Below are 20756 nucleotides of genomic sequence, written 5' to 3'. Positions count from 1 at the left end.
GTGATGGCTCATGCTGTAAATAGGAGGCTATGTGGGGCTCATAATATATATAGTAGGGGATCATACTGTATATATGAGGCTATGTGGTGCCAATAATGTATATAGGAGTCTTTGTGGGGTCTATAATGTAAATATGAGGCTATTTAGGGTTCATAATATATATAGGAAGCTATCTGAGGGTCATACTGTATTTAGGAGACTATGTGGGGCTCATACTGTATACAGGAGGCTATGTGGGGGCTCATACTGGATTTATGAGTCAATGTGGGACCTATACTGTATTTAGGAGACTGTGTGGGCACATACTGTATATAGGGGGATGTGTGGGGCTCACTCTGTATATAGAGGGGCTTTGTGAGGGATCACACTGTCAATAGAATGACTATTTGGGAGATCACACTGTAAATAGATAGGCTATGTGGGAGCTCATATTGTACATAGGTAGGCTATGTGGGGGCTCACATTGTATACAGTATAGTTGAGCTATGTGGGGGCTCATCCAGCATATAAAGGCTTATGTGAGGACTCATACTGTATATAGAGAAGAGGAGAGGGATATCTAGCAACTCTTCACGATCCTTATAAAATTCAAAACTTTTAGTCATTTCATGTTAAAATAATTCCTTCAGAAGAGGGTCCCATTTAAAATCCTTCAGATATAGCCAGGACGCATTTTGGACTCCATGTCCTTAGCTTCTCTTTATATACTATGATAGACTATGTTTAGAGGCTCACATTGTATATAGGAGATATGTGGGGGCTCATACTATATCTAAGGGGTTTTTGTGAGGGCTCATGCTGTATATAGGAAGGGCTGTGTGTGGGTTTGTACTGTACATAGGGGCGTGTCAGTGTGCCGCCCCTGCAGCGGATCGAACTGCTCGGATCCGGGGGTGTTGATCATTCGTGGCTCGAGGGTCTCCAGACCCTGTGGCTTAGGGGCCACACTCAAATGGAAAGGGAATATTTGCAGGGGATTTGGTATAGTTTGTGATGCCACCTGTGGTGTACGGTAATTGGGAGTACCGCTGCTGCCATTGGGAGTACCTGGGGTGATGGAGTGGGGCAGCTAGGTGAGGTTGCCCTCCACGCGTAGGGGTAGCCCCGGGACTCTGGTGGGGAATGCGGGGACGCAGTGCAGATGTCAGTTGGGTACTCACTCAGCAATGAAGCAGATGCTGACAATAGGGTAAACCAAGTCTATGAACGCTGTTGCCGCTCGAGGGGAGCTCTTCTGGGTCCCGTCCTCTACAGTGCTGCCGGTGGTCCGTAAGCTGCCTCCTGGCACTAAGTTTTAGATTGTCAGTTGTGGCCCAGTAGCTTGGAGCTATTCTGGCGCCGCTCCTCACTGTGGCTAAGTGAAAGAGCCTGCTCTCAGGAGCTCACGCTTGGGATTTCAGTGGGCTGCTTGCTATGAAAGCCCTATCCCCCTCGTTGCGCTAATGCCCCCCGATTTCTAAGCTGGTGGGAACAGTTGATAAAGGCCCTGTCCTCCTGTATTGCAAAGGGTTGCCTGAAGCTTCTCCCCGACCTAGGGTCCATGCACCCCGTCGTGCCTTCGGTCCCGGACCGGTGATAGGACCAGGCTGCTGACCGTCCTTCTTGATGGGTCCCAGGCACCTAGCCTCAATCTCCTTTGACCGCGAGTCCGACTTTTCTAGGTCCAGACCCCCATCTGCGACCTAGTTTACTTCTCCGTCTGCTTCTCCCCTGGGAGCTCCAACTCCCAGCTTCCTCAGAGCTCCTCACAGTTCGAGGGCTACCACTGAACTGACTTGACACATCCCACCTCCCTGTCTGACCCCTAGGTGGGCGGCCCTATTCCTACTTAAGCAGCTCACTGGTGTACCTGACAGTTGTGGTGCAAGGTATATCTAGAATTTGTGAATGCTGGTGGAGGCAGTACTGTAGGATAGAGACCCATAACTATGGGGGGTTTGAATACTGCATGGGGAGGGCAGTTTGTGCAGTACCCTGTGACGACCTGAATAGTCCAGGGGCATCACATCAGCATAGTTAATTTTTCTCAATATTAAGTGATACCTTAATATTAATTTACAATAATAATTATAGTTAATATTAATATTGAGCAGAATTATTTTAGTCTATGGTTCAGCCTTCCATACCAGTCACAGTCTCTCATGTGGCTCCTTGGGAAAATTAATTACCCACCCCTGCTCTAGGGGCATGACGTTCAGCTTCCCTGTATACTGTAATTAATCTGTGATCCACGTTTCCTGCTCTTTTTTTTGTGGATGCGGAGAAGACATGTGATCGGGTTCAATTGGGAAATTTTAGAGCAGTCCTAAGTAATCTTGGCTTTAAAGATCACATTCTTTTGTACATATTGGCCCTCTATTATTTTTTCTTCTGCCAAAGTTGTTATATTTGGACTGCTTTCCAAAACCATTCTATATAATTAATGGCACTTGATAGGGATGCCCATTGTCACCTCTGATTTCTGCCCTGATTGTGGAGCCCTTTATTACATGCATGCTCTTCAACCAATATTTCTGGCATAAAAATAGGAAAATCAAAAAGTTGCATAATTTTTGCAATGTAATTTTAAGTGATCTCCAGCAAATCTCTCATGTCATTGACATTTTAAGCTTGACTAGTCAAGATTAGGACTGATAAATGGTATTATAAGGTATACAGTAGTGTAGAAAAATTTTAGGCAGGTGTGGAAAAAACATTGCAAAGTAAGAATGCATTAAAAAAAGAAGTGTCAATAGTTGATTTTTATCAATTAACAAAATGCAAAGTGAACAAGAAAAAGTGAAATATAAATCAAGGCAATAGTTAGTGTGATCACCTTTAGGGGCACTTTGCACACTACGACATTGCAGGTGCGATGTCGGTGGGGTCAAATTGAAAGTGACGCACATCCGGCGTCGCAGGCGATATCGTAGTGTGTAAAGCCTTTTTGATACGATTAACGAGCGCAAAAGCGTCGTAATCGTATCATCGGTGCAGCGTCGGTCATTTCCATAATTTGGAAATGACCAATGTTACGATGTTGTTCCTCGTTCCAACGGCATCACACATCGCTGTGTGTGAAGCCGCAGGAGCGAGGAACATCTCCTTACCTGCGTCCTGCGGCTCACGCCAGCTATGCGGAAGGAAGGAGGTGGGCGGGATGCTTACGTCCCGCTCATCTCCGCCCCTTCGCTTCTATTGGGCGCCTGCCGTGTGACGTCGCTATGACGCTGCATGATAAGGAGGCAGTTCGCCTGCCAGAGCGACGTCGCAGGCCAGGTGAGTGCATGTGAAGCTGGCGTAGTGATAATGTTCGCTACGCCAGCTATCACCATGAACGTCGCAGCTGCGACGGGGGCGGGGACTATCGCGCTCGGCATCGCAGCATCGGCTTGCGATGTGGCAGTGTGCAAAGTACCCCTTAGCCTTCAAAACATCATCAATGCATTTAAATATTTGAGCACATTTTTGAAGGAACTAAACATAGATCTTCTTCCAAACATCTTGGAGATCTAACCATAGCTCTGGGGAAACAGGCTTGCACAAATGTTCCTGTTTCTTCTTGTAACCCCAAATAGATTTGATGATATCGTGATCAGGGCTCCGTGGGGCTATATCATCACTTGTAAGACTCCTTGTTCTTCTTTACTCTGAAGATAGTTCTTAGTGACATTGGTTGTATGTTTGGGGTTGTTGTTCTGCTGCAGAATAAATTCGAAGCCTATCAGATGCCTCCCTGATGGAATTACATAATGATTGATAAGTCTCTGACTGTATTTCTCAACACTGAGGACACCATTAATCCTGACCAATTCCCAAACTTCATTTTCTGAAATACAGCCCTAAACTCTCAAGGAACCTCCATCATGCTTCACTGTTTCCTGCAGACACTCTCCAGCCCTTTGGTGGACAAACTGATTTCTCTTACAGCCAAATATATCATATTTTGACTCATCCATCCAGAACACTGGCTCCATTTTTTTGCTCTCTGTTTAATGACTTTCTAAACACTAAAAATAGTATGTGCAATCATGCGGGGTAGGCGGATATATATAATCCTTCCATTCATCAACAGTTGAAATTGCTAATTTTACATGAAAAATATAATCTCCACTTCCTTGTATGAACTCTATAAAATATGACAAACTCCCAATGGACGTTATACAACAATTACAAACATTGACTTTGCAAACTGGATTTAATACCTGTGTTGTATTTTAATTAGATTTATTTCTACATAATATCTTTGACATCTCATATTTATTTTTTATGTACTTACAATAGAAACATTTCCTGTCTACAATACAAATTTCTACTTCTTGTAAAATTACTAACTTTTTAGATTACACAAAAAAAGTATCTTTATGGCATATTTGGCTTTACTCCTCTGAGTTCCACTGATCAATTTATCATTTTAGGTCCAAATGGAAAATTACTTTTAGTAATGATCAATGTTTTACAGTATACCAAATACACACCAAATTTTGTAATTGTGTAAGTCATTTGGTGACCTTGAAAAAATGTTTACCAGTTAGTACCTTACTCCATACACCTCTGTAAGAGATACACTCTATTGACTCAATTTCATAGAAAGTATCGATATCTGATCATACTAAAATATCACTGCATACATCAAAAGCCCCTATGAAAACACATGAACCCAAATCATTAAGACTGGCATTTTCTATGTCTTTCTTAATGAAGGCAGCGCCAATACTTGGAATATTATTAGTTTTCCATCATTTGAGATATCCGAGGTCTTGTTTTGGGGTATTTATCATGTTTAAATACTTTTTATGGCATTTTTAGGGGTAGCCATGGTGACACAAAAATGGCAATGCTGATTTTGACTACTGTAAGGGTTATTGTTATATTTTTATAGATTGAGTTTTTACCAGTGCAGTGAGATGAAATATGTTTATTTTTTGTATTTTTTAATTTCTGTATTTTATTACTTTTATTATTTTATTTTAGTCCCCTAGAGGTATTGACCATTCAGCCTGGTTATGGGTATAAAAACCCTGCTCCTCCTGAATGAAAGAATCACCCACATTGTGTCCCAATACAATTATACACCATGCTATAATTGTTGATATCAAATACAGTACAGTATATGCAAAAATGAGCATTTACAGTAAATTGCATCAGACCCCAGATCTGACGAAAAATAATAAAATAAAATCATACACTCATCTCCACAGTCTTTACTGCCATTTCTATACCCTGATAGATGAATACCATGACACCTGTCAGTTGTGTAAAGTGCAGCTTATCTTACACTGGCCGAGCATTGGATGAAAATCAAGAAGACTTAATCTTTTCCTATTGTGTAATATAGTGGGTTCTCACAACTCCCTAGTTTATCGATGCATTAGGGGTTAAAAGGTAATTTTTCTCAGTGTGATAAAATATTGATCTCATTAAATGCCATACAACACGCTATTATACACATACAATATATGCTTTTGTTTTGTTTTTCCTACAGTTTTTATCCCAGATGTTGGTGTTTCTTCTGATTATTGTGAGCTCAATATTCTGTGGGCATTTAGGTAAAATTGAGCTGGACTCTGTATCACTTGCTGTGGCTGTAAGTATATGTTTTAAAATAGATAATATTTTCAAACATTTTGCATTCATGTTAATTTGTTTTAACATAGACATTTCTGTACTTGTGTGATGAAACATGTAAAGTTAATTTGCTTAGAGAATGTTATGAACATCAATACATTTCAAGCAGACCAGGAAAGTAAGTTCCGGTAGCAGGGACTTGATACAAAATCTGTTCCAGGAGATCCAAATAACTTGTGCTAAGTATATGGTATAGACACTCAAACATCCATGAATCACATAAATGTTCTATCCGTGTATCCATCATAGTCTATTGAGCTGTTTACATGTCCGTCGTTTTTACAGACTGTGTATCCACAAAATAAAAATCATGAAGATAAGTCCAAAATTCCCCATACAAGTCTAAAGGTCCCGTCCATGATTTCCATATTTATCTTAACACAGAACAGTTTTAATTTTGCCTTAGTTCATTTTTAATGAGCACTGGCCAAGAAATGACCGCAATGTTTCTGGATTCAGATGATTTATGGCTTTTTCTTTTCTTTTACTTGCATTTGTGGATTGAATGGCAAACTGTATTCAAAATGATTTCTGGAACTTTTCTTGAGCCTATGTATTGATGGTTTCATAGGAATTTGAACATTTTGAATTTAGACTCGAGGTTCACAAGAAAAAAAAATCTTGCCTAGCACCATTTCCCACAATGCTCAACCATCACAGAGAAGGCAAATATAATTTGGTACAGCTGCACAGGCTTTCCCATAATATCCTGCATCTATGACATGTAAGCCAATGAAGCAATCAAAATTAAAGATATGTGAGGTATAAACTGTTTGTTTTTGATTAATGTAGGCCTTAACTAGGTATTTATAGAGAACATGAGCATTGTTCCCCTACTGACTATATTACAATTTTGCTTTGGCAAAAAAAACTTGTTTGATGCACATATCTTTAATTTTGACTAGCTGTATGGATCTTTATGATATTTATAATCTGAGAATTTTACTTGATAGTATCTAGTACAGTGGCATTTATATACTAAACCATTTGCTGCTAACTATAAGCTAAATAGCCTTAAAATAAAAAGATCTTTTTGTAGCATTTTTGTATCAATAGTGCAACATATATTCATTTTTATAATGATTTATTTTTATAATGGTTTATATTAATAGTGCAATATATATTTATTTATTTCCTGGCTCATAGCATATTTATTTTTGAGTGACTCATACTAATGGTATAAAACCTGTATATATTCAATTTTGTAGTTATTTATTTACATGTCCAATCATTAACTGCACTTTATATTTAGAATTAATGACTTGTATTTGATACTATCAGTTATATACACCTGGATACTACCAATTTTTGTATCCATTTATAGTATTTTGTATGTCATGAGATGAGGTTTTGTCTATACTAAAAGTGTTTTTCATATTACATCATGAAATTACATCTATGTAATTTCAATTTTGTCAATTTTCTATATTTATAATATAACAAATATACTTATGTAATATAATATGATATAATTAGAGATGAGCGAACCGGTCCCGGTTCGGCTCGAGGTCGGTTCGCCGAAAGAGGTCCCGTTCGAGTTCGGTTCGTCGAACGTTCGACGAACCGAACTCGAACCGCATAGGAAACAATGGCAGGCATTCACAAACACATAAAAACACCTAGAAAACACCCTCAAAGGTGTCCAAAAGGTGACAAACAACTCACAACACAACACAAACACATGGGAAAGTGACAAGGACATATACTCATGCGAAAATAAAAGAGCTGGACAAGGAAAAAGAGGAGGAGACTTAGATATAGGCATGGCACGCCCTTCTAAAATCATGTAAAACACCGCAAGGTGACTCCAAGCGGAGTCTCCCTTTATTCCAAAAATTGGGCCACACACACACACACCCCTTCAGTGGCAGCAGTTGTGCCCCAGTTGTACACTTCACAGCTAGATTTGCATGAAGCACATTCAAAAATACGCCATAATTAACCGTCCCCAGGATGACACCGGGGTAGGTAGATAAAGTCTTTGCTGAACCATGACTTGTTCATCTTGGCTCCTTTTAAAAAACACAGCAAGCAAGGGTTACTCCAAGCGGAGTCTCCCTTTTTTTCCAAAAATTGGGCCCCACACACACCCACCCATTCAGTGGCAGCAGTTGTGCCCCAGTTGTACACTTCACAGCTAGATTTGCATCAAGCACATTCAAAAATACGCCATCCTTAACCGTCCCCAGGATGACACCGGGGTAGGTAGCAAAGTCTTTCCTGATCCCAGCTCTGTTCATCTTGGATCATTTTTAAAAACACTGTAAGCAAGGGTTACTCCAAGCGGAGTCTTCCTTTTTTCCAAAAATTGGGCCACACAGACACCCACCCCTTCAGTGGCAGCACTTGTGCCCCAGTTGTACACTTCACAGCTAGATTTGCATCAAGCACATTCAAAAATACGCCATAATTAACCGTCCCCAGGATGACACCGGGGTAGGTAGATAAAGTCTTTGCTGAACCATGACTTGTTCATCTTGGCTCCTTTTAAAAAAACAGCAAGCATGGGTTACTCCAAGCGGAGTCTCTCTTTTCTTACAAAAATTGGGCCCCACACACACCCACCCCTTCAGTGGCAGCAGTTGTGCCCCAGTTGTACACTTCACAGTTAGATTTGCATCAAGCACATTCAAAAATACGCCATAATTAACCGTCCCCAGGATGACACCGGGGTAGGTAGCAAAGTCTTTCCTGATCCCAGCTCTGTTCATCTTGGATCATTTTTAAAAAACACAGCAATCAAGGGTTACTCCAAGCGGAGTCTCTCTTTTTTTACAAAAATTGGGCCCCACACACACCCACCCCTTCAGTGGCAGCAGTTGTGCCCCAGTTGTACACTTCACAGCTAGATTTGCATCAAGCACATTCAAAAATACGCCATAATTAACCGTCCCCAGCATGACACCGGGGTAGGTAGATAAAGTCTTTGCTGAACCATGACTTGTTCATCTTGGCTCCTTTTAAAAAAAAACAGCAATCAAGGGTTACTCCAAGCGGAGGCTCCCTTTTTTTCCAAAAATTGGGCCACACACACACCCACCCCTTCAGTGGCAGCAGTTGTGCCCCAGTTGTACACTTCACAGCTAGATTTGCATCAAGCACATTAAAAAATACGCCATCCTTAACCGTCCCCAGGATGACACCGGGGTAGGTAGCAAAGTCTTTCCTGATCCCAGCTCTGTTCATCTTGGATCATTTTTAAAAAACACAGCAAGCAAGGGTTACTCCAAGTGGAGTCTCCCTTTTTTCCAAAAATTGGGCCACACAGACACCCCATCAGTGGCAGCACTTGTGCCCTAGTTGCAAACAGGATGTTTTGATTTGCATCAAGCACATTCCAAATCCACAAGCATTTACTCTCCCCAGGATGACACAGGGGTAGTAAATTCCTTGTGGATCCATGACTTGTTCATTTTGATGAACGTCAGTCTGTCCACATTGTCACTGGACAGACGCGTGCGCTTATCTGTCAGCACACACCCAGCAGCACTGAAGACACGTTCAGAGACAACGCTGGCAGCTGGACATGACAAAATCTCCAAGGCGTAAGTTGAGAGCTCTGGCCATTTTTCAAGATTTGAAGCTCAAAATGAGCAAGGCTCCATTTGCAAAGTCATGGCATCGATGTTCATTTGGAGATACTCCTGTATCATCCTCTCCAGCCGTTGACTATGTGTCAGACTTGTGGTCTCTGGTGGCCTTGCAAAGGACGGTCTAAAAAAATTATGAAAAGATTCCATAAAATTGCTGTTACCAGCACCAGATACGGTGCTACTGGTACGGGTAGACTGGTGAAGATGACGAGACCGTCCCATGTTTGTCAAGTTACAACTGGGAGATTCACTCCCTGCACCTGCACGGTTGTTTGGTGGAAAAGCCGAGCTAAGATCGAGTAACAGCTTCTGCTGATACTCCTGCATACGTGCGTCCCTTTCTATGGCTGGAATTATGTCACAAAATTTGGACTTGTACCGGGGATCTAATAGTGTGGCAAGCCAGTAGTCATCATCACTTCTAATTTTGACAATACGAGGGTCATGTTGGAGGTAGTGCAGCAAGAAGGCGCTCATGTGTCTTGCGCGGCCATGCTCACCATCAGAGGCTCTATTGAAGGATATGTAGGCACTTAATCATGCTCATCTCAAAGTAAGCCTTGTTCTGGGATTAGTGAGTCTCTTTTTTACCTTTAGCAGAGTTTACAGTAAATAACTGACATCATGAATCTACAGGCAAATCCTTGTTTTGGGGGCTTCTAGTTGTCGCCATCAATTTTGCACCTTTAATGGAAATCATTCTTTAGGAGTCCCTGGGGAGGAGCAGTTACCTTCATCGATTTCCGTTGTGTGGAGAGGTGTTCTAAATAATTTGAGGGTAACGAATATAAAAGTATGGCTGATCGTATGCGCTTGGGTGGTCTGGACTTGTGCGTTGTTGTTATGGTGTAGTTGTCTACGAAGAACATTAAATGAAAGGTTTCTTCTTGGAAGCTGCGACCCAGGTTTATTAGTCCTTATAAGATAGTTGCCGTTTTTAATCCAGTAGCGTTTTGACTTTTATTGCCTCCTACGTTCAAAATTCATAATGTGTTTCATCTATTACTCCTCAAAAAAATATGTGGCTTCCTCGGAACAAACTCCGTCACCTCTTTTCCCGGTTACTGTTGATGGTGTCGCGGGCGGAGGAGGGGACACCGCGCTCTCCCACTGCTCGGGTCCGGCTGCTAGCGGCGCTCCTCGCCCGTGAGTGAAAGGGGATTGGTAGTTGGGATTGTTTATTGTCCGTGACGCCACCCACGGTTGTGGTGATTAGGTGGACACCACCGCTGCTCTGGCTGGGGATCCCGGGAGTGGTGGTATGGAGCAGCCAGTTGTTGATTTGCCCCCCCCGTGGGTAGGGGATTGGTGATCCCGGGGCCCAGTGATGGGGTTAGGATGGTGGACAGGCGGGTTATGGGGCCTGTGGAGGTGCAGGGGCGCAGGGGCAGTGCGGTGCCGCACGGCACGGAGGTACTCACTTAGCCAGTAAACACGACACAGTTCTCGGTAAACAAACGGCTGGTTGGACGGGTCCCTCGGACGGTTGCGGTGCTGATGTTCCCTGCAGTTGACGGTGACGGTCTCTTCCCTGCACCTATGTGTAGTCTGTTGGTAGCGATGGATTCCCACCGGTAACCCGCTCCCCAGCCTGGATATGGGCCGGAGGAGCCCCACTCTTGCCCGCAGGTGCTGGCCCTGGGAAACTGGTGCCTTGGCGGTGGCGGTGTCTCTCCTTAACGGTCGGACTGTTGCCTTCAATCGGGACTTGGTTGTTGGGAGACAGTCGTCCCCTTTACTGACAGATTTGGCAAATTATGGCGACTCCTAGCCTTGCCGGGTTCCGAAAGGCCCCTGCCCTGGTGCTGACTGTTCTTTGTATACCGCTCCGGTACCGCCGGGTCACCACGGCCCTTTCGGCAACCTCTGAGCAATCTCTGCTGCAGACGGTCACCGCCGTCTGCCAACCTTGCTGTCTCAGTCCGGGGCACACACCCGGACTAACTTCAGGCTTCTTGCTGTCACTTTCTTCACTTTATACTTCCACCCTGTCACTTGCTCCTTTACCACTTCCTTCTACTCTCAACTCTAACACTCATCTGCCTGGTTTTCCCGCCTCCAGGGCTGTGAACTCCTCGGTGGGCGGAGCCAACCGCCTGGCCCACCCCCTGGTGTGGACACCAGCCCCTGGAGGAAGGCAACAAGGATTTTTGTTTTGACCTCGGTGTACCTGCAGGGAATGTGGGGTGCGTGTGGTGTTGTGACCTGTGACCCCTGGCTTGCCCAGGGCGTCACATTCCCCCTTAGCAAAACGCAGACCGTCCTCGGGCTGCCCGTCCAACACCGGTTTTATTTTCCTTTTTGTTTTTCTATGAAAATAGAAAAAACGGTAACATGTTTACAATTAAAATAACTTCTTCCCACATCGGGAGGTACTCTTACTTAAACGGGTTCAAACGGTGTACAGTTACGGTCTTCGCTCTCTCCCACCCAAGAAACCTGGCCCTGATGTTGTGTCCCTAAAGCCCAGGCAGCACCCCTTGACCCCAGTCCTGCACCAAGTCACCCGAGCGGGATCTGTCTTTCCCCTCCAGAGGATAGTCACCGGTTCCTGTGGTGGCTGGGCCCCAGCCGGCTCTACTGCGGGCCCTCCCTCCAACCTGCCTCTCCGGAGGCGGCAACTGCGGAAACGGTAACGGTAGCACAACTTATTTACATTCCACTTAACGTTTGTGGTTGCCCTGCAAGTTCACGGGCTTGTCCATAAGGAGTCCCTTATGCAACTTTTTAAACGGTCCCCACGGCAATGGCCGGTTTTCCAAATCACAGCTTCAGATCAGGTGACTTTCACGGTAATCATTTTTCATCATTTTTAAAACTTTCAAACTGTAATTCAAACAAACACACTGGTGGTCCCAACGGGGACAGTGCAACGGTGCTCCGCTGCCAACACTCAGTGTCTTCGGCTTCATCTGAGGGAGGGGGTGCAGAACTCACATGGGCCTCTTGGCTGCCCCTCAATTTCACATCTAGGGCAAACCACCCCCTCTCTCCACAGTGCCGGGTGTACTGCACTATGTCGCCCGGCATCAGGTTACGACCGGGGTGCTCCTCAGGCAGGTGAGCATTCACATCCCGCCGGGCTATAAACACTTCGGCCTCCGGTTCATAAATAAACCCATAGCCCTGGCGGACATCAAACCGCCTCACCTGTCCATACAGCGGGCCCCGGACACGAAAGGTCGCCTGACGGAGGTTCTCCTTTTCCTGGATTGCACGGGCCACCAACTCCGCCTTCTTCCCTTCCCTCTCACCAATCTCCGGGCCCAGCGGTACCGGCTCCCTGTCCCAATACGGCGCTGCTGCGAGCTCCGGCGCATGGGTCGGGCCCCGCGGGACATTCTGGACGCTGCCCACTGTCAGGGATCTGGGCGGCAGGTCCCGCGGCGTCTTGGCCTTGGGCGCCGCCTTGCAGCGACAGCCCGGCGCAACCTTAGCCGAGGTGTGGGGGATGGGCACATAGGCAGTTCGCGGTTGGGCCTTCGGCTCGGAACGGGTCATCAGCTCCGGCTCGGGGGACTTCTCAGGGGATGCCTCCGGTGCAGACTTCGGGGCCTTCCATGGCAGCACCTCTGATTTGCTACGGGCTCCGGCTATAGGTCGGCCCGCCGGGGCGGGCATGCTGAGTATCGCTACCAGTCGCGGTGGCAGCGGGCCTAGTGGCGGGGTCACAGCTTCCGAGACGGGTGGCGAGGGACATAACAGGGCGAGAGGGCTTGGACCGGGTCCCGCAGCCGCGATGACCGGCCCTTCAAGGGCATCGGGGCGTGGGTCACTCACCCTCTCTTCCTCAGCTTCCTTCTCGCGTCTCCGCACGGTCGCTATCACGTCCGCCATGTCGGCCTCCCACTCCTCCATGAGGAGCTGCATTTTGACCTGCAGCCTTTGATAGAGCTGCGCGGTCCGGATCTCCACCCACGCCGCGGTTCCCAGCGCAGGGGCTACGGTGCTGCGGGACGGCATCCACATTCTGCTGGCAACTCCTTCCAGGAACAGGGTGACTGCAGAATCCTGGCGTCCCTGCTTTTATAGCTGCGTTCACATGCAGCCAGCCGCCATCGCGTCCCCCTTAGCTTCTTTCCGGCCCCTCTTCTATCGGGGCGGGGTTTTGGCCTTCGCGCCTCTGCTACTCGAGAAGACGCTCGAGCGGGAACTCTTCGCGCCAAAGATGGAGGCTTCTGAAATTTTCTGGCCGGACACCTCCGGCGGTAACAAGGCGCACCTCTACCAGACGGCAGAACGGTAAGATCCTGTTCGTGACGCCAAGTTGTCGCGGGCGGAGAAGGGGACGCCGCGCTCTCCCACTGCTCGGGTCCGGCTGCCGCTGCTGCCGCGGCCTGCTGCTGCTCGGTGGCTCGAGCGATGGGCCGGATCCCGGGGAATCTAGCGGTGCTCCCCGCCCGTGAGTGAAAGGGGATTGGTAGTTGGGATTGTTTATTGTCCGTGACGCCACCCACGGTTGTGGTGATTAGGTGGACACCACCGCTGCTCTGGCTGGGGATCCCGGGAGTGGTTGTATGGAGCAGCCAGTTGTTGATTTGCCCCTCCGTGGGTAGGGGATAGGTGATCCCGGGGCCCAGTGATGGGGTTAGGATGGTGGACAGGCGGGTTATGAGGCCTGTGGAGGTGCAGGGGCGCAGGGGCAGCGCGGTGCCGCACGGCACGGAGGTACTCACTCAGCCAGTAAACACGACACAGTTCTCGGTAAACAAACGGCTGGTTGGACGGGTCCCTCGGACGGTTGCGGTGCTGATGTTCCCTGCAGTTGACGGTGACGGTCTCTTCCCTGCACCTATGTGTAGTCTGTTGGTAGCGATGGATTCCCACCTGTAACCCGCTCCCCAGCCTGGATATGGGCCGGAGGAGCCCCACTCTTGCCCGCAGGCGCTGGCCCTGGGAAACTGGTGCCTTGGCGGTGGCGGTGTCTCTCCTTAACGGTCGGACTGTTGCCTTCAATCGGGACTTGGTTGTTGGGAGACAGTCGTCCCCTTCACTGACGGATTTGGCAAATTATGGCGACTCCTAGCCTTGCCGGGATCCGAAAGGCCCCTGCCCTGGTGCTGACTGTTCTTTGTATACCGCTCCGGTACCGCCGGGTCACCACCCGTCCACGGCCCTTTCGGCAACCTCCGAGCAATCTCTCCTGCAGACGGTCACCGCCGTCTGCCAACCTTGCTGTCTCAGTCCGGGGCACACACCCGGACTAACTTCAGGCTTCTTGCTGTCACTTTCTTCACTTTCTACTTCCACCCTGTCACTTGCTCCTTTACCACTTCCTTCTACTCTCAACTCTAACACTCATCTGCCTGGTTTTCCCGCCTCCAGGGCTGTGAACTCCTCAGTGGGCGGAGCCGACCGCCTGGCCCACCCCCTGGTGTGGACACCAGCCCCTGGAGGAAGGCAACAAGGATTTTTGTTTTAACCTCGGTGTACCTGCAGGGAATGTGGGGTGCGTGTGGTGTTGTGACCTGTGACCCCTGGCTTGCCCAGGGCGTCACAATGGGAATCTAGAATTACAGATAGCCAAGATTATTAATTCTAGCTTTGTAGGCTGGTCTCTTCAATAGTTGATACATTGGAAGAGTTACGGTCCAGAGGAGAGAATGTGGGTACCAGCAGTTGATGTTCATGCTACCAGGCTGGTCCAGTCTTTTTATTTCTCACATCCAGACAATCCTGGTCTTGAGGGTTCAGAGTCCCTTCTTAGAAAGGGAGGTATTGATACGAGGGTACCACAACGGAGACTGGTCCCTCCTATTTCTAGTATCAGTAGATGGCAGCTCAGGGCTATACGCACACCTGCGCTTGTTAATATTGCTGTCTATGCAGATTTTTCCTGATCCAGTGCTGCTAAGGTTAAGTAGTTTGTATTTGACTTTGGCTGAAAACTGGAATCAATTGTTCTGTGCTTACCAATTTCCGCTGCTATGAAGACTCCTCTCTCAGCTCAGGGAGTTGCCAGTGATAGCTTTTGCTTAGCTATCAGTTATAGGGAATCTGTGACATGTGGACCAGGAAGTCATTTTGGGAACCACAGCTGGAAATTGCTGTATGGAAGATGTGTTGTGTTTTTCCTTCCGTAATTCCTTTTTTTTGCCTCATGGGTCCATTCCCTTTACTCTTTCCTGTATTTTGGAGTGCATTGTATGATTGCTGTAATAATAATAATAATAATAATAATAATAAGTTTTAGTTCCATAGCGCCAACATATTCCGCCGCGCTTTACAATTCAATACTATTGCTGTGTATTTTACCCCACCTGTCTTTTACTCTCTGTGTCTGTAAGTAGAGTGGGACTAGTGTTCCCACTGCTCTGCACATTAAACAGGGCTGTGTACAGGGAAAGACAAGGATAGAAATGGGATCTCTGCACTGGGTCAAAGAACCTGTCTATGGAGGTCAGGGAGCTCAGGGCTGCTTAGAGTAAGTGTCAGGGGTTGGCACTTCCTATCCTTCACTAGTGGCAGTGTATCCCTTCTCCCATCTTGCCTTGTGCAGATCTTGGTGAAGCGCAATAACTTGGAGCTGCCCTAGAGTGGTACTCAGTCCCTATCATCAGACAAGTCCGTCCTTACCATCAGAGGCTTTGGTGAAGGCTGGGTAGGCACTTAGTCATGCCCCTCTCAGGGTAAGCCTAGTTCTGAGATCAGGGGGTCAACTTCCCTCTCTCCCCTCCATCACTGTACAGTGACACTTGGTTATCAGAGATCAGTGGTTTCCAGCAGAGCATAGTTTATAGTGTACACATTTCAAGAGTCACTGGGTAAATCTCTCTCTTCTGTACAGTGTAAGATCTTATGATAAATGTGGTCCCCTTTCTCTCTCAAATGTAGAGTATAAGCTCTTTAGGTCAGCAGAGTCCTTTCTTTCATCTGTAAAGTGTAAGCTCTTAAGTTCAGTGCTATACTCTTGCTTGTAAAATGAAAGCTTATATGGTAATCAAAGTCTAGCTCTCTTTTCCCCCACATCTATTTTACAAGCAATTACAAGCTATTTAGAATTGAGATTCATGCAAATTTATTCTCCATAAATCTACTTTTTGTGGAGAAGTCTGCAAATTTGAATTTCAAAAGAACCGCTCATTTCTAGCAGTGCTACCTGAGGGCCCATAGAGTACGAGCATCCAATATTATCCAACAGTCTTGTACCTTTTGCACATTGAGTTCTCCAATATCTCTTAATATTTTGATTAGATTATGCTCTGTATATGGAAAAATATTCAAAGTCTTTAAAATGTCATATTGAGGAACATTTTTCTGAAATTGTTCCACATTTTAAAGATGCAGTTGATAACAGATTGGTGATCCGTTGATCATCTTTGCTTCTAAGAGGCTCTGCCTATCTAACAAGCTCCTTTTATACACAGTCATGTGACTAAAGGTCGCTTTACACGCAGCGACATCGCTAAAGCGATGTTGTTGGGGTCACGGAATTCATGACGCACATCCGGCCTCGTTAGCGATGTCGTTGTGTGTGACACCTACGTGCGATCTAAAAAGGTCGCAAAATTGTGCAAAATCATTTATCGTTGACATGCTCCTCTATTCCCGATTCGTTGCAGCTGCAGGTACGATGTGCTTCGTCGTTCCTGCGGCAGCACACATCGCTATGTGTGACACCGCAGGAACGAGGAACCTCACCCTACCCGCGGCCGCCGGCAATGAGGAAGGAAGGAGGTGGGCGGGATGCTACGTCCCGCTCATCTCCGCCCCTCCGCTTCTATTGGGCGGCCGCTTAGTGACGTCGCTGTGACGCCGAACGAACCTCCCCCTTAGAAAGGAGGCGGTTCACCGGTCACAGGGACGTCGCTAGGCAGGTAAGTAGTGTGACGGGTCTGAGCGATTTTGTGCGCCACGGGTAGCGATTTGCCAGTGACGCCAAAACGATGGGGGTGGGTACGCACACTAGCGATCTCGCAGCGTATAAAGCGGCATTTAGTTAAAAATTGACCCTCCTGCTATTTTCATGAGTAGCACCTATCTTTCCAACCTTTTGTTAACCATTTCACATTATTTTAGAGTTATATTGCTGCCATCAATTTTTAAATTAGTTATTTTTTCAAATAAAATGAAAAATGTCTAACTTCCAACTTTTGATCTGTATTCTATGCTCTGTTGTGAATACAATATGGCTATAAGAGATTTTGAAACTATTTAATTCTTGTTCTCTTTATATTTGATACAGCGTCCAACTCTTTCGAAATTAGGGTTGTGTTGTAAATGAAGCATTTGTTTCTTATTCCTATTTTCTGTTTTTCCTTTTTTCTTCACAGGTTATAAATGTAACAGGGATATCAGTGGGTTTTGGCATGACAGCAGCATGTGATACACTTATGACCCAGGTATGAATGATAAAAGGTTAATCATGTTGTATACATTTAAAGGAAAACTCCAGCCAAATCTATGGTTTGTCATGTGTTAAAAATGGAATTTCATGATTTTCATGTGTTTGTCCCATACCTGGCAATTTGAATGGTTGTTTGACTAATAACAATTAGGTGAAGCAGTGTTTAAGACTAACATTTGTTCACGTGTTGCGGCCATGATAATACAGAAATCCACGTTCACAAACAGAACTACATGGCTACTAAAAATAATAGTTCTTTTAAATGCAATCATTTGCAAAATGAGCCAATCTGAATGTTGGCTCTGTTTTTTGTTGCATAATGGCCCCATCTGTGAAGACAGTCTAAATTCATTCAATCGGGGCTTATGTTGCTATATTTTAGGAAGATGTCACATCATCAAAATATAAGGCTTTAAGGCAAAATAAGGCAAGAAGAGCATTCTTACTGCTACACTTTTCTCTTCAAATCAACTTACTGCACTTTTAAGTTGTGTTCAATTCAAATATGTCTATGTGTGTCTCTAAAATGTTAAAGGGTTGTCCGATCATATGATATTAATTACCTTTTGTTAGAATGGGTGATCAATATTAGGTAGGTGGAGATCCGACTCCTGGAACTCTAAGCAATCAGTTATTATTAGCTCTGGCGGCAGCAAAACCGTAATGGCTACTCCCAGGAACTTAAGATCAGCTCCTATTCAAAAGACCTCCCTTTGCCTTTAAACAATATCACAGCATCATTACCTCTAGGTAGTACACATGAAGAATTCAGCAGGGAAGTTGTTTCAGAAATCTTGGAATACTAATCATACATCTTCTGTGGATGTAAGCTTGCGCAAATCCTCCTCTTAAGTCATGAAATCCCAGACAGGCTTGATTAAGATCATGCCTCCAGGACTCTCTTATTTCCACTCAAGTGAGTGCTTAATGACATTGGCTGCATGTTTGGGATCCTTCTGCAGAATAAATTTCATTAAGATCTATTTTCAATACAATGAAAGGCAAGGAGTCATGGAAGTGATGATATGGCTGCCACAGATCCCTGATATCAATATCATCCATAAGAATTTTGGAACAACTTAACTACTGAGCTCCATCAAAAACTGCATCCAAGTGTATCAACAAGAATTGATGATCAAATATTGATTTCAATTTTTTTTGTTCATTCACTTTTCATTTTGATATTTTTTTTTTAACACTTCAAGTTTTGAAAGCATACTTACTTTGCAGCATTGTTTCCCACACTTACCTAAATCTTTTTTTATAATACTGTATGTCATCTATGGCATGTATATAATCTGTGCCCATGGCAGTAACAAATAGCCTGAGTCATTCTCCAGCTCCGTCACAGCTCCAAAGCCTCACCCACAGTCAATAGCAAGTATTCATATAGATGGTTAAAGGGAAGAGGTTAATCTTCTTAAACTTTACTCCCTACATATTTTAAATAAACGCATACAAGAATTAAATCATCCCCATTTACATATTCCAAAAATGTTTAAAAGTATTTATTGGACAAGGCTTTTGACAGAGTCTCATGGGATTACCTGCATAGTTTACTAGAATTTAGACAGTTTGGTCCCTGGTTCTGAGAAGCAATTAGAATGATTTATAAGGAGCCTCCGTCTAAACTGTCAATAAACGACACACCCTCAAGGCCTTTCCAGGTTGAAAGAGGGACCAGACAGGGGTGTCCATTATCACCCCTGCTCTTCAATCTAGCTCTAGACCCCTTATTGAGGGCTCTGCAAAACTTGACATCATTTCATGGAGCAAAGGTGGGCTCAACATCAATAAAGCTCCTGGCCTTTGCAGATGATATCTTATTATTTATAGCTAATCCTATGCAGGCAATACCGGGGATAATGAATACGTTAAAAGACTTTGGAGAGACCACTAAGTTTAAAATCAACTACAGTAAATCAGAGGCACTAGCACTTTTTAAATCTGGAAGAAGTGTTGATCCTTCATTCATAAAACACCATCAAATCACTAATGTGACTCTTTGTTAATATTATATTAGAGGCAGAGCTCCATCAAATGCCTTCTCTGCGTCTCACCCTGGATAAGGAGAAGGCATTTGACCGGGCCCATTGGAGCTATCTCAAAAAACGTCTAAAAAAAATTGTATTTTGTGGCACTATTTTATCCTCAATTATGGCACTTTACACATTTTCCAATGCACAAATTTATTCAGGTGTATTTTCCAACTTTTTACCTATCTCAAATAGAACTTGTCAAAGATGACTTTTATTCCCTTTCAATTTTACCTGTAAACAGGTTTTTGTTACCTCATCTGAGAGGGCCATGATTTAGACAAGGAGACACTGTTTCACTTAGTTTACTGGGTGCAGTGGTTCTGAAGCAATCAGAGTTTTACGATTTAGCAATGCAGCAGAGCTCAGAATGCTGCCCCCGCCCACACCAGGGTCTCTATGTACAATGACTATAGACAGTGAGGTGCCCATCACAGTAGGGGGCGTGCTGGACCAGCTGACCTCTAGCTGACCTAGTCCAGCAATAATAATCTCTTGAAGCTAAAACAAACGTAGCCGGTAAACAACAGCACAAAGTTTGACAAAGGACACATTGCTGACATCTCTGTGTTAACCCCTACAGCGTGATGATGGTAGATTAAATAGCCAAAACATGTGGACAGATTCCTTTTAATCCAACCTATTGCCAAGTCAATTTGTTCCTTCCCTGAAATTTCGGATATGAAAATAGACACAATTGATCATTGTATTGGTTTATTTGCAGATGATGTGATTTTATGCACCACTAAGCCCTGAGTCTTTAACACAAATTGCTCATATCATTAATAATTTTGGTGTCATTAGCTATTATAAAGTAAACAAGACTAAATCAATAATCCTCCCTCAAGTATTCCCCTAAATTCTAGCTTTCTCTGTAAAAAGCCTTTCCCTTTATGTGAGCAGATGGAGCAATCTCCTATTTACGTAGGTATTTCGCTAATTTACCCTGATAAAAACTTAGACGCAACCAACTTCCATACACTAGCACAAAATACAAAGAAAAGTGTGTCAGCTCACCTTCTGAGTATAGAGTATGGGTACTAATCCGCCGCTCGGATGCCTGGGCAAGGCAGAAAATCCAACAAAGCAAGAAATTCCAGCGCTGGAAGGACCAAACTGACAAGACATGTCATATAACATTTCTAATTTTTTCTTACATTAAAATAGTTGCCA

The 20756-nt window shown here is 45.0% G+C and overlaps 1 protein-coding gene across 1 annotated transcript in view; it reads left to right on the top strand.

Moving 5' to 3' along the window:
- LOC142290258 (multidrug and toxin extrusion protein 2-like) overlaps positions 1–20756 on the top strand; it is a 190575-nt gene that overhangs the window by 13919 nt on the left and 155900 nt on the right. Inside the window, exons 2-3 of the mRNA XM_075334212.1 lie at positions 5465–5566; positions 17474–17542. Of these exons, the coding sequence (XP_075190327.1) occupies positions 5465–5566; positions 17474–17542 (171 nt within the window). The remainder of the gene's footprint in view (positions 1–5464; positions 5567–17473; positions 17543–20756) is intronic.

Source organism: Anomaloglossus baeobatrachus, chromosome 2 (assembly GCF_048569485.1).
Source record: "Anomaloglossus baeobatrachus isolate aAnoBae1 chromosome 2, aAnoBae1.hap1, whole genome shotgun sequence".
NCBI lineage: Eukaryota > Metazoa > Chordata > Amphibia > Anura > Aromobatidae > Anomaloglossus > Anomaloglossus baeobatrachus.
The sequence above is the reverse complement of the archived record's forward strand: the minus strand, read 5'-3'. Positions and strand labels throughout refer to the sequence as shown.